The sequence below is a fragment of the Lissotriton vulgaris genome, chromosome 3_1 (assembly GCF_964263255.1).
Source record: "Lissotriton vulgaris chromosome 3_1, aLisVul1.2, whole genome shotgun sequence".
Classification (NCBI taxonomy): domain Eukaryota; kingdom Metazoa; phylum Chordata; class Amphibia; order Caudata; family Salamandridae; genus Lissotriton; species Lissotriton vulgaris.
Genome location: NC_141689.1, coordinates 703,288,662 through 703,306,338, shown reverse-complemented (window position 1 = coordinate 703,306,338; position 17,677 = coordinate 703,288,662). Strand labels below are relative to the sequence as shown.

The following is a 17,677-nucleotide window of genomic DNA, read 5'->3' as shown; positions in this document are numbered from 1 at the left end:
AGATGGTCCATCTCCCTACAGGGAATGGACTTCCGGGTAGAACACCGACCTGGAGTGGACCACGCCAACGCAGACGGTCTCTCTAGGTATTTCCGCCTTAGTGATGAGAACTCCCAAGGGGTTGGGTAGCTCTCCCCACTTTTAGCTGGGGGGGGGGACGCGTGTTAGACCTATCAGCCCTTTGGATAGTCCCTCCTATTTTTCCTTCTTTTTCTCCTTTGTGCCTCCTAATTTTTCTTTTACTTTTTTTTTCTTGCGTCCACTACAATTTTTTTGGTGTTGTCCCTAGAGTTCTGAGGCCTTCTTGTCCCTATTACTTTTTGAGGCCTAGGTGCTCTCTTAACATGGTTAATACCATGACACACAAAATGGTGGCTCGTAACTGCTACATATTTTTACCTCAGGGACCTGAGCCATAAGTCTACACTGGGAAGGCTCTAGAACCTTCCAGCTGATTCCAGTAGCAAGGGCCCAGTATATAAAAGGGCTAGAACCAGGGCGGCCATTTTAGAGTGACCAAGGGGCTTGAGTAGAGTCTGGTGAGGAGTGAGGCAATAGTCTGGGGAGGAAGGCGCATTGATTGGGGTGAGATCGTCCCTTGGGCCGGCTGCTATTTTCTACTGACGTGACCCCCTGCCTATTGACTAAACCCTACCACCAGGTTTTCCGGTTAGCTCCTCCAAACTGTGGGGTGCTCCTGGTCAGTTTTCCCTGTGCTGCCTCTCATAAGCTGTGGGTAGCCCGACTGGGAGTTAGGAAGAGGAGGCGTCCACAAACTGTGGTAATATCAGACATTCCCTTATCACCGAGTGAAGCACTCTACACAGTAGGGCGGTGAGACTTTAATTTACCAGCCCAGAGCCCAGTTTAGTGCGGGGCGCTGTGAGAGAAAAGCGGAAATTAAACCCTTCAGACAGAAGGCTGAACTCACCGTGAAAGAAGTGAAGTGCCCTCGCTGCCAGCTGTCATCCCCTCCTGCAGGCGAGTGTCTTGGACACGGGCCCTCCGCTGTGAAAGTGAAGCGTGAGCCATCCTACACAGGTGGGAGCCGGAAAAAGCGAATTGACCTTTGCCCGGCGAGAGCACGACGACGTCGGAAGGGGAGGAGAGACGCTGGTGAAGGCCGGGCCTGAGCGGAGACTTGCCTGTGAGAAATCGAGTGAGGAAGGGGTGCGGAAGCGTTGGCAGGTGTCCACGGAGGACGGCGAGTCGAAGAGCAGCAATCAGGAAGGCAAGCGGAACCAGCCCGGAGCGGAGCCCTCGTTCGTCAGTGAGAACTGATCGGGCCCGTGTAAGAATTGCCTGACAGGACTGCAAATGAAGTAAGCAGGGAATCGAGTCCGGTGGGTGGGGAAGATCATCATCAGGCCCACATTGGTGGCAGCTATCCGGGCCTAGAGAGTAACACACAGACTTTGATTACCTCACACCAGTCGAGCTGTGCAACGGACAAGCGATGCCTACTGACTGAACTTGCTATTCCCGTTTCTTCCTTGCCTCGTTAGGGACCATCCTGAGAGAGAGCGAGATTTCTGAACATAATTTAACATTCCCAGCTAATGAGAGTCGGGGTAATAAGGCTTATTCAGAGATAAGGCCTAGCTGGTGGAGGGAGCTATTGGTCCATCGATCATTTTGAGCCTAGGAGTGTATTAAGAAAACCTACCAATCCAAGGTGGTTGTAGAGCGGACTAAATGGCTAAATGTAACAATTAACTGAACCTACCTATTTCCATTTAGGTATCCAGCTGTTTGGAACAATTACAGGTGTACAATCTGTAGAGAGAGCTATTGGCTGAGCAGCTGTGTCCTCTAGCTAATGTTAAGACTGTGATTCCGGGTAATGTACCTATTGATTAAAAAATAAGAGAGTCTTAATCTTGCTGGTTACCCTGTTTAAACTGTGAGAATATTGAGGAAGAGACAGGATGCAGATGTTATTGCTGAGTCTCTTTCAACTGGTGAATGACAAGAAGTAGTATTTAATGCATTTTAAAATGATGAATGCCAATAATCAAATGTGGAGTTATTTAATGTACTGAACCTAAATTCCGCTAAATGACAAAGAGATACTACAGACCGTATTTTTCTAATCTGGTGTAGTGTCATTCTTTTGTTTTTGTGGATGGGCGCTGAGTTGCTGTGAGTGATGTAAGCACAACACATTTGCCTTTGAGATTAGCTGTTCCTACTCTGTGCCAGGCTACCCTATGTGGACTGGTAACCCCAGGTCCAACAGCACCTATGACACTTAATCGTATTTGGTTGTGTTAGCGTCGCATTGAAGTACAGTGTGCATTTAAGTACTTTCTTTCTTGAAATATAGGCGTTCTGTTAGAAATTTGTTTATTGCACTATTTTGTGGTTGTTGAGGGCTTGACTCGAGGACTGCAGCACTACCTCCCTGAGAAGCCCCGGAATGCTCACTATTGCTACTAATGAGTCACGTGCAGAAGGGTTTGTATTTGGTGCAGTTTGTAGAGGCACAGTAGGATGGACCCCAGGAAATCAGAGAAAATTATCTGAATCTCCACAATTTAGGCCTAAGTAACTACCCTGAAGGGGTCTGACAAATGACCAATGGAAGACACGTATGGTCTCAAAACCCCAATTGTGCAAAGTGTTGTTCACTCAAAAGCTAGGGCTGTCTAAAGTCATCTTACACAAAATGGGACTACATGCAGACTATAAAGAGCTACATTATATGAATTTGAAAGATGATATTGTATTCTATTGTATTGTAATTGCATTTATTATAGCGTTTACTACCCCCGACGAGGCATCAAAACGCTTTTTCGGCGAGTAGCACGCTACTCCGGGACCCATAGAGGATTAGTGTTGAATTAGTATAGTGAAACATGCAAGTCCATTTTAAGTGGTGGATAGGTTAGTCAGTTATTTGGATTTGGAATGATAGCAGAGGGATAGAGGAGGACAAAGATTTGTATTTCTATAGCGCTTGTTGACGCACGCTATTCAGGTAGCCTACAAAGGATTAGTGGTGAATTATTATGGTGAAATATGAAGTAATTTCAGTGGTGGATATTAGTCAGTTACATGGAGTGAGAAGGAGAGCGGAGGGACAAAAGGGGAAGAAAAGTTTGCATTCTTATAGCACTTGTTACCCCTGATGGGTGTTGAATCGCTTTCCTGGTGAGTAGCACGCCACTCATAAAGGATTACTGTTAAAAATTAGTATAGTAAAAAAAATATGAAGTCATTTGAGAAGTGGATATGTTATTCAGTTATTTGGGTAGTATATTAGTATAGTTTAATATGGAATTTGAGAAGTGAACATGTTAGTCGGTCTATTTCGATTGAAAAGGATAGTGGAGGGATAAAAGAGTGAACATTTTTTTTTTTTTAGGTCTTAGCAATAGGAGGAGTAACAAGCATTTACAATGCAACGGTTTCGCCTTTGCAAAAGTTAGAGCTATTGGCATTGTAAATGACAACATTTGTATTTATGTGTTGGTTTTGAAAACAGATAAATAAATGGCATTGTCATTTACAATACCAATAGCGCATGCATTTGAGGCACGGGACCCGGCACAAATAAACCTACGCTCACATAAGCACCACGCTCTCACAGGCCCACGCATGCTACCTCATGTCAGTGATACACCCCATGGTCGGCTAGGGCACATGTACATTAGGGCCTCGAAGGGCCTGCCTGGTTCTATGTGTACGGACCCAGGCACAATGGTATTGCGTCCACATCCCCCATTCACACAATGCTTTTCAAGAGCCCGGTCACAAAGGTAAACAGCAAATTCAGGTCCCAAGCACAAATGCCTTGCCCCGGCACAAGTGAACCCACACTCATATTACCATTCGCCTGCCCACTTCATTCTTTCATACTGCCCACTAAACAGCTTGCTCCCCATGGGTCAGGGCACAAACCGTGGCCACGAGGCTCGGAGATATATACACACCCATCCCCCCAACAGGGCCCGGATGAACATCCTGTCTTCACGGGACCCAGCCACAGGGTGCAGTGTCTTACATCAGCCTTAAAAATATTTCAACCTTTTCCACAGCTGCCTGGCCGACCCAAACTTCCACCACCGAGAACTGAACGCCTAGTATCCGGGGCGAGCTCTGGTTACCCCCGCAAGCGGGATCGCATAATGCCTTAAAATAGCAGGGAGCACTCACTGCAAACCCCACTAACAACACTTTAAGAGCGATTGCGGCAATTAGCGTCCTATGTGCATATTTTACAGCCCCGAAATGTGCACCTCGGTCATAAATCACCCAGGAACAGAGAAACCCAGCAACACAGCCGGTGCTCCCATCTGCAGATACTGAAATTCACCAAAGCCCTCTATTAAACACAAGTGAAAGGGTATATCAACGCTGGTCACTTTCAGTGCACACCCACACCCGAAAAAAAAAGAGAAGGCGAGAACCTCTATTCACCTCCATTTGCCGCAACATTGGTTACAGCTGTGTCAAAACACTGCAGCGCTGTATTCCCTGGTCCCACATCCAATCCAAGAATGTACTGTGACAGACACTGAGAAAATGCTGCTCGTGTCCGCTACTAAATTGCAATTCTAACATTAATTTCCCTGCATCCGTATAGTTCACAAACACCAACTAGTTAACTAACCAAGTACGGACAGAGCTTGCGAGGCAGCCATCCCCATCCAGCCATCTGTTACCCAGAAGAAGGCCCAGTGCAATGAAGCGAAACTGACTTTGTTTAGCTTCTGGTCGGATTTTAGCAATATTGATCCTGGATAAGATAATCAGCGGAAAGCCTCAGCTATTACAATGTGTTCCCCGCAAATTAGCTGAGGGGGAGCCATGCGTGGCCATTGGCTTCCTAATATTTTGCAGACCAGCCTTATTACAGATCTATATGCATATCTCACTCAGTTGGCCTGCGCATGGCCGATACATTGTGGGTTTAAGTTGTCCCGCAGTGAATATTCCCAATCGCTGTAACCTGCACCAAACACCCTCCCCCAACCCCCAACCCCCAAAAAAGAAATCACATCCACAATGCACAGGACTTGCGCACAGATACACCCGGACCCTCCCTCATCTGCGCCCAATAAACATTTCAGACACGTTTACTGTGAGTAAATAACCCTGCTCGGAACTGATAATGTAGTGCAGTCAATGTGAAACCGACGTTGTCGCTTTAAAAAAAAAAAGTCTAAGGGAGTTGAAAGATTAATGTTTTTTTTATTGTTTTTACCACAGTGGCTTGGTCAAGGTACACTGTTCAGTTCAACCAATGCCAAAGGGGCCCTGGCCAAACATAAGGGGATTTAAATCAATTTCTACAAGGAAAGTCTAAACGTTCGCGGCTTCCCATGTTCATGCAGATATAGCAAACTGGAAGGGTGAACTTTGAAACATGAGGCAAAAGTGACAATTGTGAGCAAAAAAAATACACGACACCACACAGACTCTCACTAGCAGGCCGAAGTCACCAGTCAAACGACCCCCGTACCTGCTTCAACTCCGGTCAGCGTGAGGTCTTCATCCAAGTTCAGACTCGCTTCCAGGCCGTCCATGCATGTCGAGTATCCGGCCCTCCCAGCGAGACCTTGCAGGACCACTAAAATCGCGTAGCCCATCCCGAAAACAGACACGTCGGAAATGACAATAACATGCCGAGAAGAAAAAAAAAACCTCCGCCCACCGCCGCAATGACGTTAACAAAAGGGCGGAGAGCGAAAAAAATCACTGGAACGCCCACGAATCTGCTCCGTGAATTACGGACAGATCTCTCTTCCAATGGCTAGCCTCCATTTATGGAGCTAGCCAATGGAACAGAGAGGCGGTACAAAGCCCCGTACTTTCTAACAAAAGATTTTGCCTGCGCGAACACTGCTGCGCAGTGGACGCCAGGCGAAACCTAAAAAGGAGTTTTGGAGGGAAGGACTCAGAGGAAAGAGTTTAGAAAGGTTTGTTTTAGGGGATCAGTATAGTAAAAGAGGTGTCAGATGATGCAAGGAGGGGTAGAGTAGGAGAGAGTCTAGAAAGGGTTATTTTGGCATTCATAGCAGTGTTATGGGGTTTGGGATAAATGAGAGAGTGGATGTAGAGGATATATTGATAGATGTATAGGATGCGAGATAGGGTAGTGCATTGGAAGGAGTAGTAGAAGAAGTTTGATATGAGTCAGAAGGTTGGGCTAGAAGATATATTGAGCGAAGTATAGGCTGAGAAATAGGGTAGTGCATTGGAAATGCTAAATTAGAAGAAAGTGATAAATATATAGATCCATAATTACATTGAAAGTATATAGATACATAAAGGAGGTAAGTATATGTAGATTAAAGATATTGATAGAGGCACAGGATGAGAAATAGGGTAGTGCATTGGATATGCTTTTTCAGGAGAAAAGTAACAGACAAACAGATCCAAGAACATGGAAGGTACATCTGCCTCATCCGCATCTCTATGCATTCAACGGGTGAGAACGGTTACATGGGGAGACAGACGCTTCCTGGTAGCCGCCTCGAAGCTCTGGAATACCTTGCCCCACCATATAAAAAGCAGTTCATCACTGATGATTTTTAGAAAGCAAGTGAAGACTTGGCTATTCATCCAATAATGCACAGGAGGTGCCTCTCTGTCTGCCCAGCGCCGAGACACCATTCGTGGTATTTGTGGCGCTTTATAAGTTTAAAAAATAAATAAATAAATAAGTACATAGATGCACAATGGAAGTATGTACATGTAGACCAAAGATGATTATTTATTTATTATTTTTTTTTTCTCTCAACAACATAATTATTGTACATGTTTATACAAAGTAATACACAAAGATAGGTACATATCTATAGTGGGAAAAAAATGCTTGTATACAGAGGGATATGCCGTAAATTTCTGTTTGTGTATGGTGCTTATGTGGGGAAGAGCCAAATCTTAAGTAGTTTTCTGAAGATAAGGTGGTTGTCAGTGGACCTTATGTTGGGGGGTAAAGAGTTCCATAGTGTGGCTGCTTGAACAGAGAAGGATGTGCCACCCATGGTTTTTTTCTTGTATGGTGGGATTTTGAGGCGAGATGCTCCTTTAGAGCAGAAGTTCCTTTGTTGAATGTGTTTGTTGATTTTATTCCTGATGAAGAGCAGTCCCATTCCATGTATTGCTTTGTGGGTGATACAAAGTAGCTTAAACGTGGCTCTTCCAGCAACCGGTAACCAATGCAGGGCTTTCAAGGCATAGAATAGGTTACCTTGTCATGCTTTGGCCACAGCAAAGGAATGTCTTTGCTGCATGGTTGGGTCATGATGGAAGAGATGAGAAAGGCTTGCGGTAGTTAAACTGTAATATCTTGTTTTTCATGCTTCACTGAGCGACATTTAATACATCAATATTGTATTTTATTGTAATTGCATTTCATAGGGTTTACTACCCCTGACGAGGTGTCGAAGCACTTTTTCGGCGCATAGCACGCTAGTCTGGAACCCAAAAAGGCTTAGTGGTAAATTAATATAGTGAAATATGAAAATAATTTGAGTGGTGGATATGTTAGTTATTTGGATTGAGAAGGATAGCAGAGGGATAGAAGAGGAAAAAAGGTTTGCATTTATATAGCGCTTGCTACCCCTGAAGTGTTTTTTCGGCGAGTAGCACGCTACTCCGGAACTCATAAAAGATTAGTGGTGAATTAGTATAGTGAAACATGAAATTAATTTGAGAGGTGGACATGTTAGTCTGTTATTTGGATCGAAAAGGATAGTGGAGATATAGAAGACAGAAGGATTTCTAAATTAAAAACTTTTTTTTAGAGGTCATAGCAGTAGGAGGATGCTTGGGATAAGTAAAAGGGGAGGGGAGGAGTCAAAGGGAAGGGTTAAGAAAGGCTTTTTTTGGGAAATCGGATTAGTAAAAGAGCTATGAGATTACAGAAAGAGATGTAGGGTAGAGTCTAGAAAGGGTTATTTTGGGGATCATAGTAGTGCTACGGGGTTTGGGACAAATTAGAGAGCGGAGGTAGAGGAAATATTGATAGAATTATTGGATGAAAAATAGAGTAGTGCATTGGAAAGAGTAGTAGAAAGAGGTTTGAGATGAGTCAATAGGAACAGATGGGCCAGTATGTGCATGCGTTGGTTGTTATATACAAGTGGTTGTTTCCAGTTTGTAAATATTGTAAGTCCAACCGATCAGCCTTGGTCCCGATTTTGATTATTTTAACTGACACTTTCACGGTTTCTAGGCCTGTCTGTAGAATACTCTATTGACTAAGGGCACCGCCTAGTTCTACACTTGTTGTTGGGACATAAGTATGCCTATGATAAATCGATAAAAAGTGTTGCATCTGTGTTTAACTACAATAAAAACCTATTAATTCAAGATAAACAGGATCACTGAAAAACGCTTTAAATGTTACTGGCTAGCCTTTGGCTGGATAAAACATGGTTTTCGGGGTCACTCATATTCAAGCAGCAACAGCCAGTCAAATGAAACCCTTTTTGCCTGCAGATTCATGCTGACGTGTGAGAAATGTTAAGTAGCCTAGTGGCATGAAGTGCTGATACATACTATAGGATAAGAAGCAGCTCTGTTTTCATTCTAGACCTTTATTGGCTGAGGTGAGAGCAATCCACTGACGTTTTCGTCTTGACGTCTTCTGTGCGTTAGTTAAGCTTACATGGTCTTCGTTGTACGCGTTGAACAAGTTACTTACCTTCGGTAACGATACATCTGTAAGAGACACATTTAGTTATAAATTCCTTACCTTTAGAATTACCTCTAGGCATCAGACTGGATCCGTGGAGTTTTTTCATAGCAGTACCCCTGCGCGTCAGTCCACTCTGCGTCCGTCGTCGTCATAGTGGTCACTGGGATGACGTTGCAGTGTCTACTTAGACACTGCTTCTGCGAGTGTCTAAGCAGTGTCAGTTCTGACACTACTTTCCACGCCAGAAGTGCAGGGCCATGCAAGACACTGATCGCTGGTGCCCTTAACTAGGGCCCTAGAAGGGAGACCCTTTCACTAGAGGTCGGTTTGCAGAACAGGGAGGATGGGTGGGGCGGTAAGGAATCTATAACTACATATGTCTCTTACAGATACATCCTTACTGAAGGTAAGTTACTAGTTCTTCTGAAACTGTAGTTATAGATTCCTTACCTTTAGAATAGATACCCCAGCAATGCCAACCCTGGTGGTGGGTCTGCAAAGTAAGTTCACACCAGGAAGTCCTGGAGAACAGAACGTCTGAAAAAGCTGTCTCTCTGGACTTGGCTTTCCAGGCAGTAATGTATTGTTAACGTGGGCAGAAATGCCCTAGTGGCTGCCTAGCAGATGTCATTCAGCAGAACTCCACGTTTCAAAGCAGTAGTGGTTGCCGTCACCCTCGTAGAGTGGGAACGCAGTCCTACTGGAGGTTCCTTTTTCACAAAAGAACAGCAGATTTTGACGCACAGGACAACCCTTCGAGAGATGGTATGTTTGTTTACGGCCCGAACTTTCTTGGCACCAACATAACCCATGAAGAGTTGATCGTCCACCCGGAAATCTTTAGTGCAGTAAAGGTAGAAGGACAGAGCCCGTTTTGGGTCCAGATGGTGGAGTATCTCCTCCTCTTTAGAAGGGTGAAGACGGGAAGTAGGTGACCACTTTGGGCAGAAAAGATTACCTAGTGCGAAGGACCACTTTGTCTGGATGAACAGCAAGAAAATAAGGCTTGGAGGACAGTGCGCCTGAAGCTCCCTCAAACTGCGGACAGAGGTGATGATTAGCAGGAAAGCAGTCTTTAAAGTAAGAAGAAGAAGAGGACAATTATGTAGTGGCTTGAGGGAAGCACACATAACGTAAGTAAGGACAGGACAAGAGTCTCATTGGGGCATTACGAAAGGAGAAGGAGGAAAGAGATGAGTAATGCCCTTAGGAAATCTATTTACAATGGGAGACTCAAACTAGAAGGCTGATGAGGAAGGCAAAGGCAGGCAAAAATGGCAAAAGATAGCCTTTAAGGTTGTCGAGAGCAGAGCCCTACTGGGCCAATGATAGAATGAAAAGGAGAACCTCTGAAAGAGGCGCAGGAAGAGGATCCACATCCTTTGCTGTGCACCATGCCACAAATTTGTTCCATCTACAGGCATATACCATTTTAGTGGAGGGACGCCTGGCTGCCAAGATGACGTTACATACTTCGGGAGGAAGGTTGAAAGCTGTCAACTTGTCGCCGCTCAATCTCCACGCAGGGAGGTGGAGGCTGGACAGGTTTGGGTGGAGAGCCGTCCCCTGCTGCTGCGACAGAAGATCCTCCCTAAGAGGCAGTGTGATAGGAGAATCAATGGCAATGCTCAAGAGCTCAGGGTACCAGACTCTTTGTGCCCAGCCCGGAGCCACAAGAAAGACTTGGGCTGGGTCACGCTTGATCTTCTTCAACACTCTGGGTAGAAGTGGTACAGGCAGAAAGGCTTACAGGAGGCCGCAACTCTACTCACGACGAAAAGCATAGCCGAGCAAGCACTGCCTTGGAAACTCCAACGTGCAGAACTGCTGACATTGCACGCTCTCTTCGGTGGCGAACAGATCTAGCCAAGGCTCTCCCCACTGCTGAAAGAGACCTTGCACCATCTCCCGAGTGAAAACGCCATTCGTGGTCAATCATGCACCTGCAAGTGAGTTCGTCTGCCCTGGCATTCAGGGTACCTGCCAGGTGTTGAACCACGATGAATATGCCCTGATGTTCCAGCCATGTCAACAGATAAAGTGCCTCTTGACATAGGGTCCACAACCCCACCCTGCCCCGTTTGTTGCAGTACCACATAGCCGTGTGTTGTGCGTGAACACCTGCACTACTTTGACAGAAGGAAGGAATGCCTTCAGTGTAAGAAGGATCGCCAAAGCTCCAGAAGGTTGATGTGGAACCCAGACTCCACCGGAGACCAGAGACCCCTGGTCTTCGCCTCTCCCATGTGTCCGCCCCATTCCATGAGTGATGCATCGGTCACTGCAGTGAACTCTGGTTTGGGAAGGGAGAGGGATCTGCTGTTGACCCTATCCTGGTTCGTGAGCCTGACATGCAGTCCCCCACGAGATCTGGAGACACCGGAAAGATTCCCCTAATGTTGCGCCCACTGGAAATTCAGGTCCCACTGCAGAACCTGCATGTGCCATCTGGCATGATCCACCAGCAGGTTGCAGGAGGCCATGAAGCCCAGCAGTCGCAGGGTGATTCTCAACGAAATCTGGGATAAAGGCTGTAACATCGGTATCACAGCTCGAATATCCTGGACTCGCTGCTCGGGAGGATAAGCCCGAAACTGCACTGTCTCCAGAATTGCTCCGATTAAAAAGGAGCTTCTGAGAGGTAATCCGATGCAACTTTGGCACATTGATAGTGAACCCAAGAGAATGCAGGAGGTTTGCCTTAGTCTGGAGGTGGGAACTACAGCCTGGGGCGAGCCTGCCTTCAAAAGCCAGTCGTCGAGATAGGGGAAGACTGGAACCCCTGATCTGCCCAGATGAGCTGCGACCACCGCCATCACTTTCATGAACACCCAAGGGGCGCTGGTATGGCCAAAGGGGAGCACTGCAAATTGAAAATGCTCGTGGACTACTGTGAACTGTAGGTAACGCCTGTGGGCTGGCAGGACGGGCATGTGGAAATAGGCATCCTGCAAGTCGAATGCTACCACCCAATCTCCAGGTTCGAGGGCAGAGAGGACCTGAGCCAACGTGACATTTTGAACTTCTCCTGCCAGAGAAAGCGGTTGAGGGCCCTGAGGTCTAAGATGGGACACAGACCTTTGTCCTTCTTGAGTACCAGAAAGTAAAGGGAATAGCAACCACAACCTACTTCTGGCACAGGTACCCATTCAATTGTTCCCTTGGTCAAAAGAGCCGAAACTTCCTGGCAAAGAAGAGCCAAGTGATCCTTCAACATGCTGGTGGCATGGAGGAAGGCATTTACTCGAAGGAGAGGGAGTAGCCCCTTTGGACTATCTGCAAAACCCACCTGTCCGACTTGATGTGTTGCCAGTGGGGGAGGTGATGGCGAATCCTGCCACCCACTGGCCTCTGGTGGCCCTGAAAGTTTGGACTATGAAGGCTTGGAGGCTGCTGCAGGAGGGGTATGGGTGGACTGGCCCACCCACTAGCCCCCAGACCCATGTCGCTGGGTCCCACGTCCGCAGGCACGCATAGACTGGGTAGCTTGCATGGCCCTGTGGCTCAATTGGTTGGGAACCTGGTGGGGCACTCCTTCCGTAGCCACGGATGGGGCGAAAGGCAGACTGCGTGGGGCGAGACGTTGCTGTGAGACCCAAGGTTCTGGTCGTAGCCCTAGAATCCTTGAAGCGCTCGAGCGCTGAGTCTGCCTTGTCACCAAACAGGCAACAGCCATTAAAGGGAATGTCCCAAAGGGTATAACGGCCCAAGAGCACTGTGGTGTTCACAGACAGCAGCCCTAAACTGGCCGAAGAAAACATCTTTTTCCCAAGATGGTCCAGCTTCCCAGATTCCCTATCTGAGGGAGCATTAGGGAATGCCCCTTTAGAGGAGGAGGCTTAGAGCACCAAGCTCTCAGGAGTTTTATTTTGGGAGAGGAAAAGTGGGTCGCCCGGGGCCAGGCGTGGCGTCGGGCAATCATCCTGCTCACAGGAGCCCCTGTGATGGACTTGGACCAAGTGTCTAGAAGGATATCTGTGAGGGCTTCATTAAAAAGCAGCAGGGGCTCAGAAGAGGCAGTGCCAGCTAAAGCACCTCTGTCAAGAGGTTAGTCCTGATTGCACCATAGGAAGCTCGAGGCCCAAGGCCTCAGCCGCCCTAAGCAACACCATGGCGTAGGAAGCTCCCTCCTCCGTAACCAAGGTCTGGGGAGGTATCCACACCACTGGCATCACCAAACTCCACTCACCAGTCTGGCTCTTAAAGCTGTTCAACTAAAGGGTCAATAGACCCCTCCCTGTCTCCTCATCCTCCTCTGGCTGCCAATCTGAGCAATAGGGAACGCCAGGGATGAACAGCGATGCAAAAGTACCCTCCGGCATCAGTACCGACGTCAGGCGTCGTCAGTCTGGCACCGAGTCCAAGTCGGTGGTAAGGCGGAGGTCGAGACTGGTTGGGGCACAATCATTGTTGGGGCCGTCATCACTGGAATCGGCGCAGGAGAACATACCATGAGGTCAACCGGCGCTGATCCGGATTCAGGCGTGGATCCTCGGGAGCCCTCCGGCGTCGGAGCAGTCGACATCGAAGGCCCATGGCCCCCTGCCGAGTCTGTGGGGCCCGAAGGCAAGCTTGCAGAGTCGGGCTGTCCAAAAATGCTGTGAAGGGGACGCTCCGGCTCCAGGTAAGGGAGGGAAGTGCGGATCCGTCCCAGGAGCAGGCTCTGAAGACTGAGCTGGAGAGCGACGACGGTCCGGGTCCCGCGTCACATCGGCCGACGGACAGGGAGTAGGTGAAAAGCGACAATGCTTCTTCGCCTTCTTCTTGTGCTTCGACTTACCCGATGAGTAAGAAGACTTAGAAGACGAGTGGTGGTGGCTCCGCGACCAGTCCCGAGATCTTCCTCTTGACCAGGACCTTCAACGACGCAGAGCGGAGAGCCAGGCCTCCAAGAGCTTTCTGGACTGCTCCCGCAAAGATTTCAGATTCATGGCCCGACAGTCGGAGCACAACTTTGGATCGTGGTCGTGGTCGCGATCCAGGCACCAGAGGCACTTGAGGTGCGGATCGGTGACTCACATCAGCTTGTGACAGGAGTCACAAGGCTTGAAGCCGGTCCGACAATGGGACATCCATCGTGCACCAGGAGTCGAAGACTCAAAAAAGATGTTGAGAAAAGTCGAAAAAAGTGTAGTCAAAAAATGCCTAAGGGGCACACTCTCTCCAGATCTGACGTCAGTGCGCAGAAGGACGAGGAGTCGACCGACGCCACCTACAGACGCACAGGGGTACTGCTACAAAAAATTCTCCGGATCCAGCCTGACGCCGGGGGGTAATTCTAAAGGTAAGGAATCTATAACTAAAGTCTCTTTCAGATATGTGTGTATTATTAGGAGCTTACCCTGACGCTAACCATACAAAATCTGTCTCAGCAATATTAACATGTTTTTTTATATTGTTTTTCATAACGCACTTCTATTTCCAAGGTCTGTAAATAACAGGTGTTACAATGATCAAATTTAAGTTAATCAACTTTTGCATTTTGGATTGAAATGTCTTGCTTGCGTTTCAAGCCAAGACCTCAAGAACACCCCATTTGTTTCTGTGGTGTACGTTCAGCACCACTCAACCACCCTCACAACAGCTCTTGCTCTTCCTATTCTGGTCCTGGGTGTGCAAGGAAAACAGATATTGCTGCCCCGATGTACCTCCTAAGTATGTGTGTGTGGGTTGTTCCCTAGCAGTGATGCTTTCTGTGCTGTATCCTTTATGTGCTGAGAGTCTGAATGTGTGGTAATGTTGCAAAGCTGTTGCCCAAGCTGGAACTGCGCTGTGCTATAAGGAAACTTACGCCGCTGACCGTAGGGTTCTAAAGTGTGGCCTTGGCTTCAATTGCAGCTCTTTGGATGTCCATGTCCTATGTGTAAGGAAAATTGCATTACTGCTAACTTGTGCTATGGATTTGCGCTATGATGTTTCGGGGGTCACTGTGTGAATTAATGTGTGTGTTTTACTGCCCTTATTGTACTTGTGGTGTATATTTATCCGTGGATCCTACTCAAGTCTATCTAATGCTACAATCGGGACACGCCAGGGTGAGTGCCTTTACCAATCCGCTTTCCTTTTTTTTAGGCAACTCACTTCCGTCAAGGCTCATTAGGGTCATTTCGGCCTGTGAAATTCCATTCAACGTTTGCAAATGTAGGATACCAACATGATTATCAAGTAAATGTGATCATAGGAAACTAAGCATTCTTTCAACAAACAACTCTCATGTTCAATGCTCTGACAGAATAAAAAAATCATAAAATATAGTTTTCAGTCCTAAGGCTCTTAGCATAAAAATAAAAGAACAGAGAAAATTTCAACCATGGGAACTATAAAAACAAAGAATTACATATAATCATTATTTAAAACAGGCATTTTAGTTAAATGACACATAAGTACTAACTCTATTCTAAGCCTTAACAGAGCTTTGGAAGATTTGGGCCCAAATGTACGTAGGTTTCATTTTGCGATTCTCTATTAGGAAATTGCAAACACCTATGTATTAATGTGTCTTTGAGACTTTTAACGATTACTAATGGGGTCGCAATTTACCTACCTAATTAATATTCATGAAGTAGGATGCAATTTGCGATTCATTGAGAATCGGTAAAAATACAGAAAGGGTGGTCTGCTTTGGCCAGAAGACCACCATGTCTGTATTTGCTTTTAAATAAAGCAACTTTTTTTAAAAATGCATCCTGTTTTCCATAAAGAAAAATGGGATGTGTATCACAAACAGCATTTACACATTTCAGTATCCATTTTTAAGAGAAGGTAGTGCTGCCTGCTCTTAAAAAACAAATTCTGCATGCATACACAGAGGGGAAGAGGTCCCCTGGGCAACTCTCCTCATTTGCGACTGAGTTATCGCCAACTTCAACTTGGTGGTAAAATGCAAAGGTTTTGCAACTGCATTTCGGTCGCAAAACATTCTTACATAGCACTGCGAGTCGCTATTAGGAAGGGACTCCCAGAACATTCCCCTTCTTAATACCGAATCACTACCCTGTTTTGCAATTCATTAATAGGTTACTAATTCGTAAAATGGCTTGGTACATATGAAAAGTATTTTTTCTGGTCGCAAATGGCTTGATTCTGCGAACTGACCGCTTGCGGCCAGAAAAAACCTCCATACATGTGGCACTAGGTTCCTTAAATGTATATACATTTACTAGAAACAGATTAGATGTCCCAGACCAAGCCTGAACTGCTTTAGTATTACTTATTATTTACCTTGGCTGTGTGATCAGCTTAATTACAGTATTGCGAGGCAAAGCATCTTGCGCTGGTTGAACCCCGTTTTGCAATTCATTATTAGGTTACCAATTCGTAAAATGGCTTGGTACATATGAAAATTATTTTTTCTGGTCGCAAATGGCTTGATTCTGCGAACTGACCGCTTGCGGCCAGAAAAAACCTCCATACATGTGGCACTAAGTTCCTTAAATGTATATACATTTACTAGAAACAGATTAGAACAGGACACAATGTACAGTTTCGTTAAAACCAATGTCCCATACCAGGCATGAACTGCTTTAGTGTTACTAATTATTTACCTTGGCTGTGTACTCAGCTTAATTACAGTCTTGAGAGGCAAAGCATCTTGCGCTGGTTGAACATCATCCTATAAAAAAGTAATATGCAAATCATTTAATATGTTTATTTTGTACTGAAAAAAACTCTTTGATTTAGGCTAATTTCATCACTGAAAAATATAAAAAGCTGAACCTACTCAATACAGCAACTTGTACTCTTAACTTATTCACATAGGTAAATTTACATGTACAGTTTTACTCATATGTAGATCTTCTCCTATACTTTGGTATTCAAATTGACATTTTTTTTGCTGTTTACCATTCATTCCACTGCAGATATTTACAACTCAGTGGTGACTTACATGACTCTACCCCCTGTCAGTGATGATATACAACAGCATCGGGGTGGACATCTCTCTATCTGAAATTTTATAAAGTTCGTTTATTTTAAAAGATTTAAATATATTTTAATTTAAAATACACATTCAAAATAAATAATATAAACCTGAAACCTTAGTTGTTCTTTTACGTAGGTTACACTCCAACACCACAGTCAAGATATCTTATGGCACTGATGGTGAGAAAACACACCCAATTTGCTCAACTGAGGAAGTTCGCCAAGGATATATCTTGGCCCCGTTTCTATTCCCTATTTATACAAATGGTTTAGAGGTGCACTTATCCAAAGACTGGAAAAGACTTTGTTCCAACACTCATATATGCAGACGATTCGGTCCTTCTAGCAAGGACAACTATGAGCCAGCAGACATCCCTTGACACTTTTGCAGATTTTATGGCATCCCTTGACTCACAAGTGAACTACAAAAAATCGTATGTTATGGTATGTGACCACAAATGAACTAAGTCTAAAACATTTGTGGGGCAGGTTAATGTGATTGAGAAAGTTAAAAGCATCTCTTTTTGGGGATCCTTTTTAACACGCAGCTTTAAATGGACCCTTTATTGACTATAGGCGCGCAGCAGGCTACTAGAGCAGTGGAGGCACAGTTTTGTTTCGCAGCCAATTTGAGCCAGAAACCAGTTTTAGAGCTGATAATTGTTTACAAAGCATTATGTCTCTAGATTGTCACTTATGGGGCAGGAGTGTGGGGTCACATTAATTGCACTAAGCTTCAGGTTTTACAGAACAACCTATTTAGAATGCTCCTGATGGTACCTAAAAGCGTGTTAACCCTTTTTTGCCACTCTAAATTTGGTTTGAAACACATCAAGGACCACACTGGCCTTGCCTGTATGCTGTTATGGGCAAAGATCTGGCTTTCATTGGATCTAGAATTCTAAAGAGGTATTATTACAGATTGCCTTACTATGTCTAATGCTGAGAAGATTCCTTGCTTCAGTTATCTGAAAAGTGTGTTCCAAGAAGTTGGCCTAATTGATTTTTTTGATAACCCCCATAAACTCGAAGGGGGATGAGAGCACACTGCTTCACCTCCCAGCCCAGTTCACCCCTCTGCATTATGGTAAATGCAGCTCACTT

The 17,677-nt window shown here is 45.7% G+C and overlaps 1 protein-coding gene across 1 annotated transcript in view; it reads right to left on the bottom strand.

Moving 5' to 3' along the window:
* Positions 1–17,677, bottom strand: part of MAN2A1 (mannosidase alpha class 2A member 1) — a 1,326,430-nt gene that overhangs the window by 521,044 nt on the left and 787,709 nt on the right. The window contains exon 12 of the mRNA XM_086961008.1: positions 16,198–16,265. Within this exon, the coding sequence (XP_086817134.1) occupies positions 16,198–16,265 (68 nt within the window). The remainder of the gene's footprint in view (positions 1–16,197; positions 16,266–17,677) is intronic.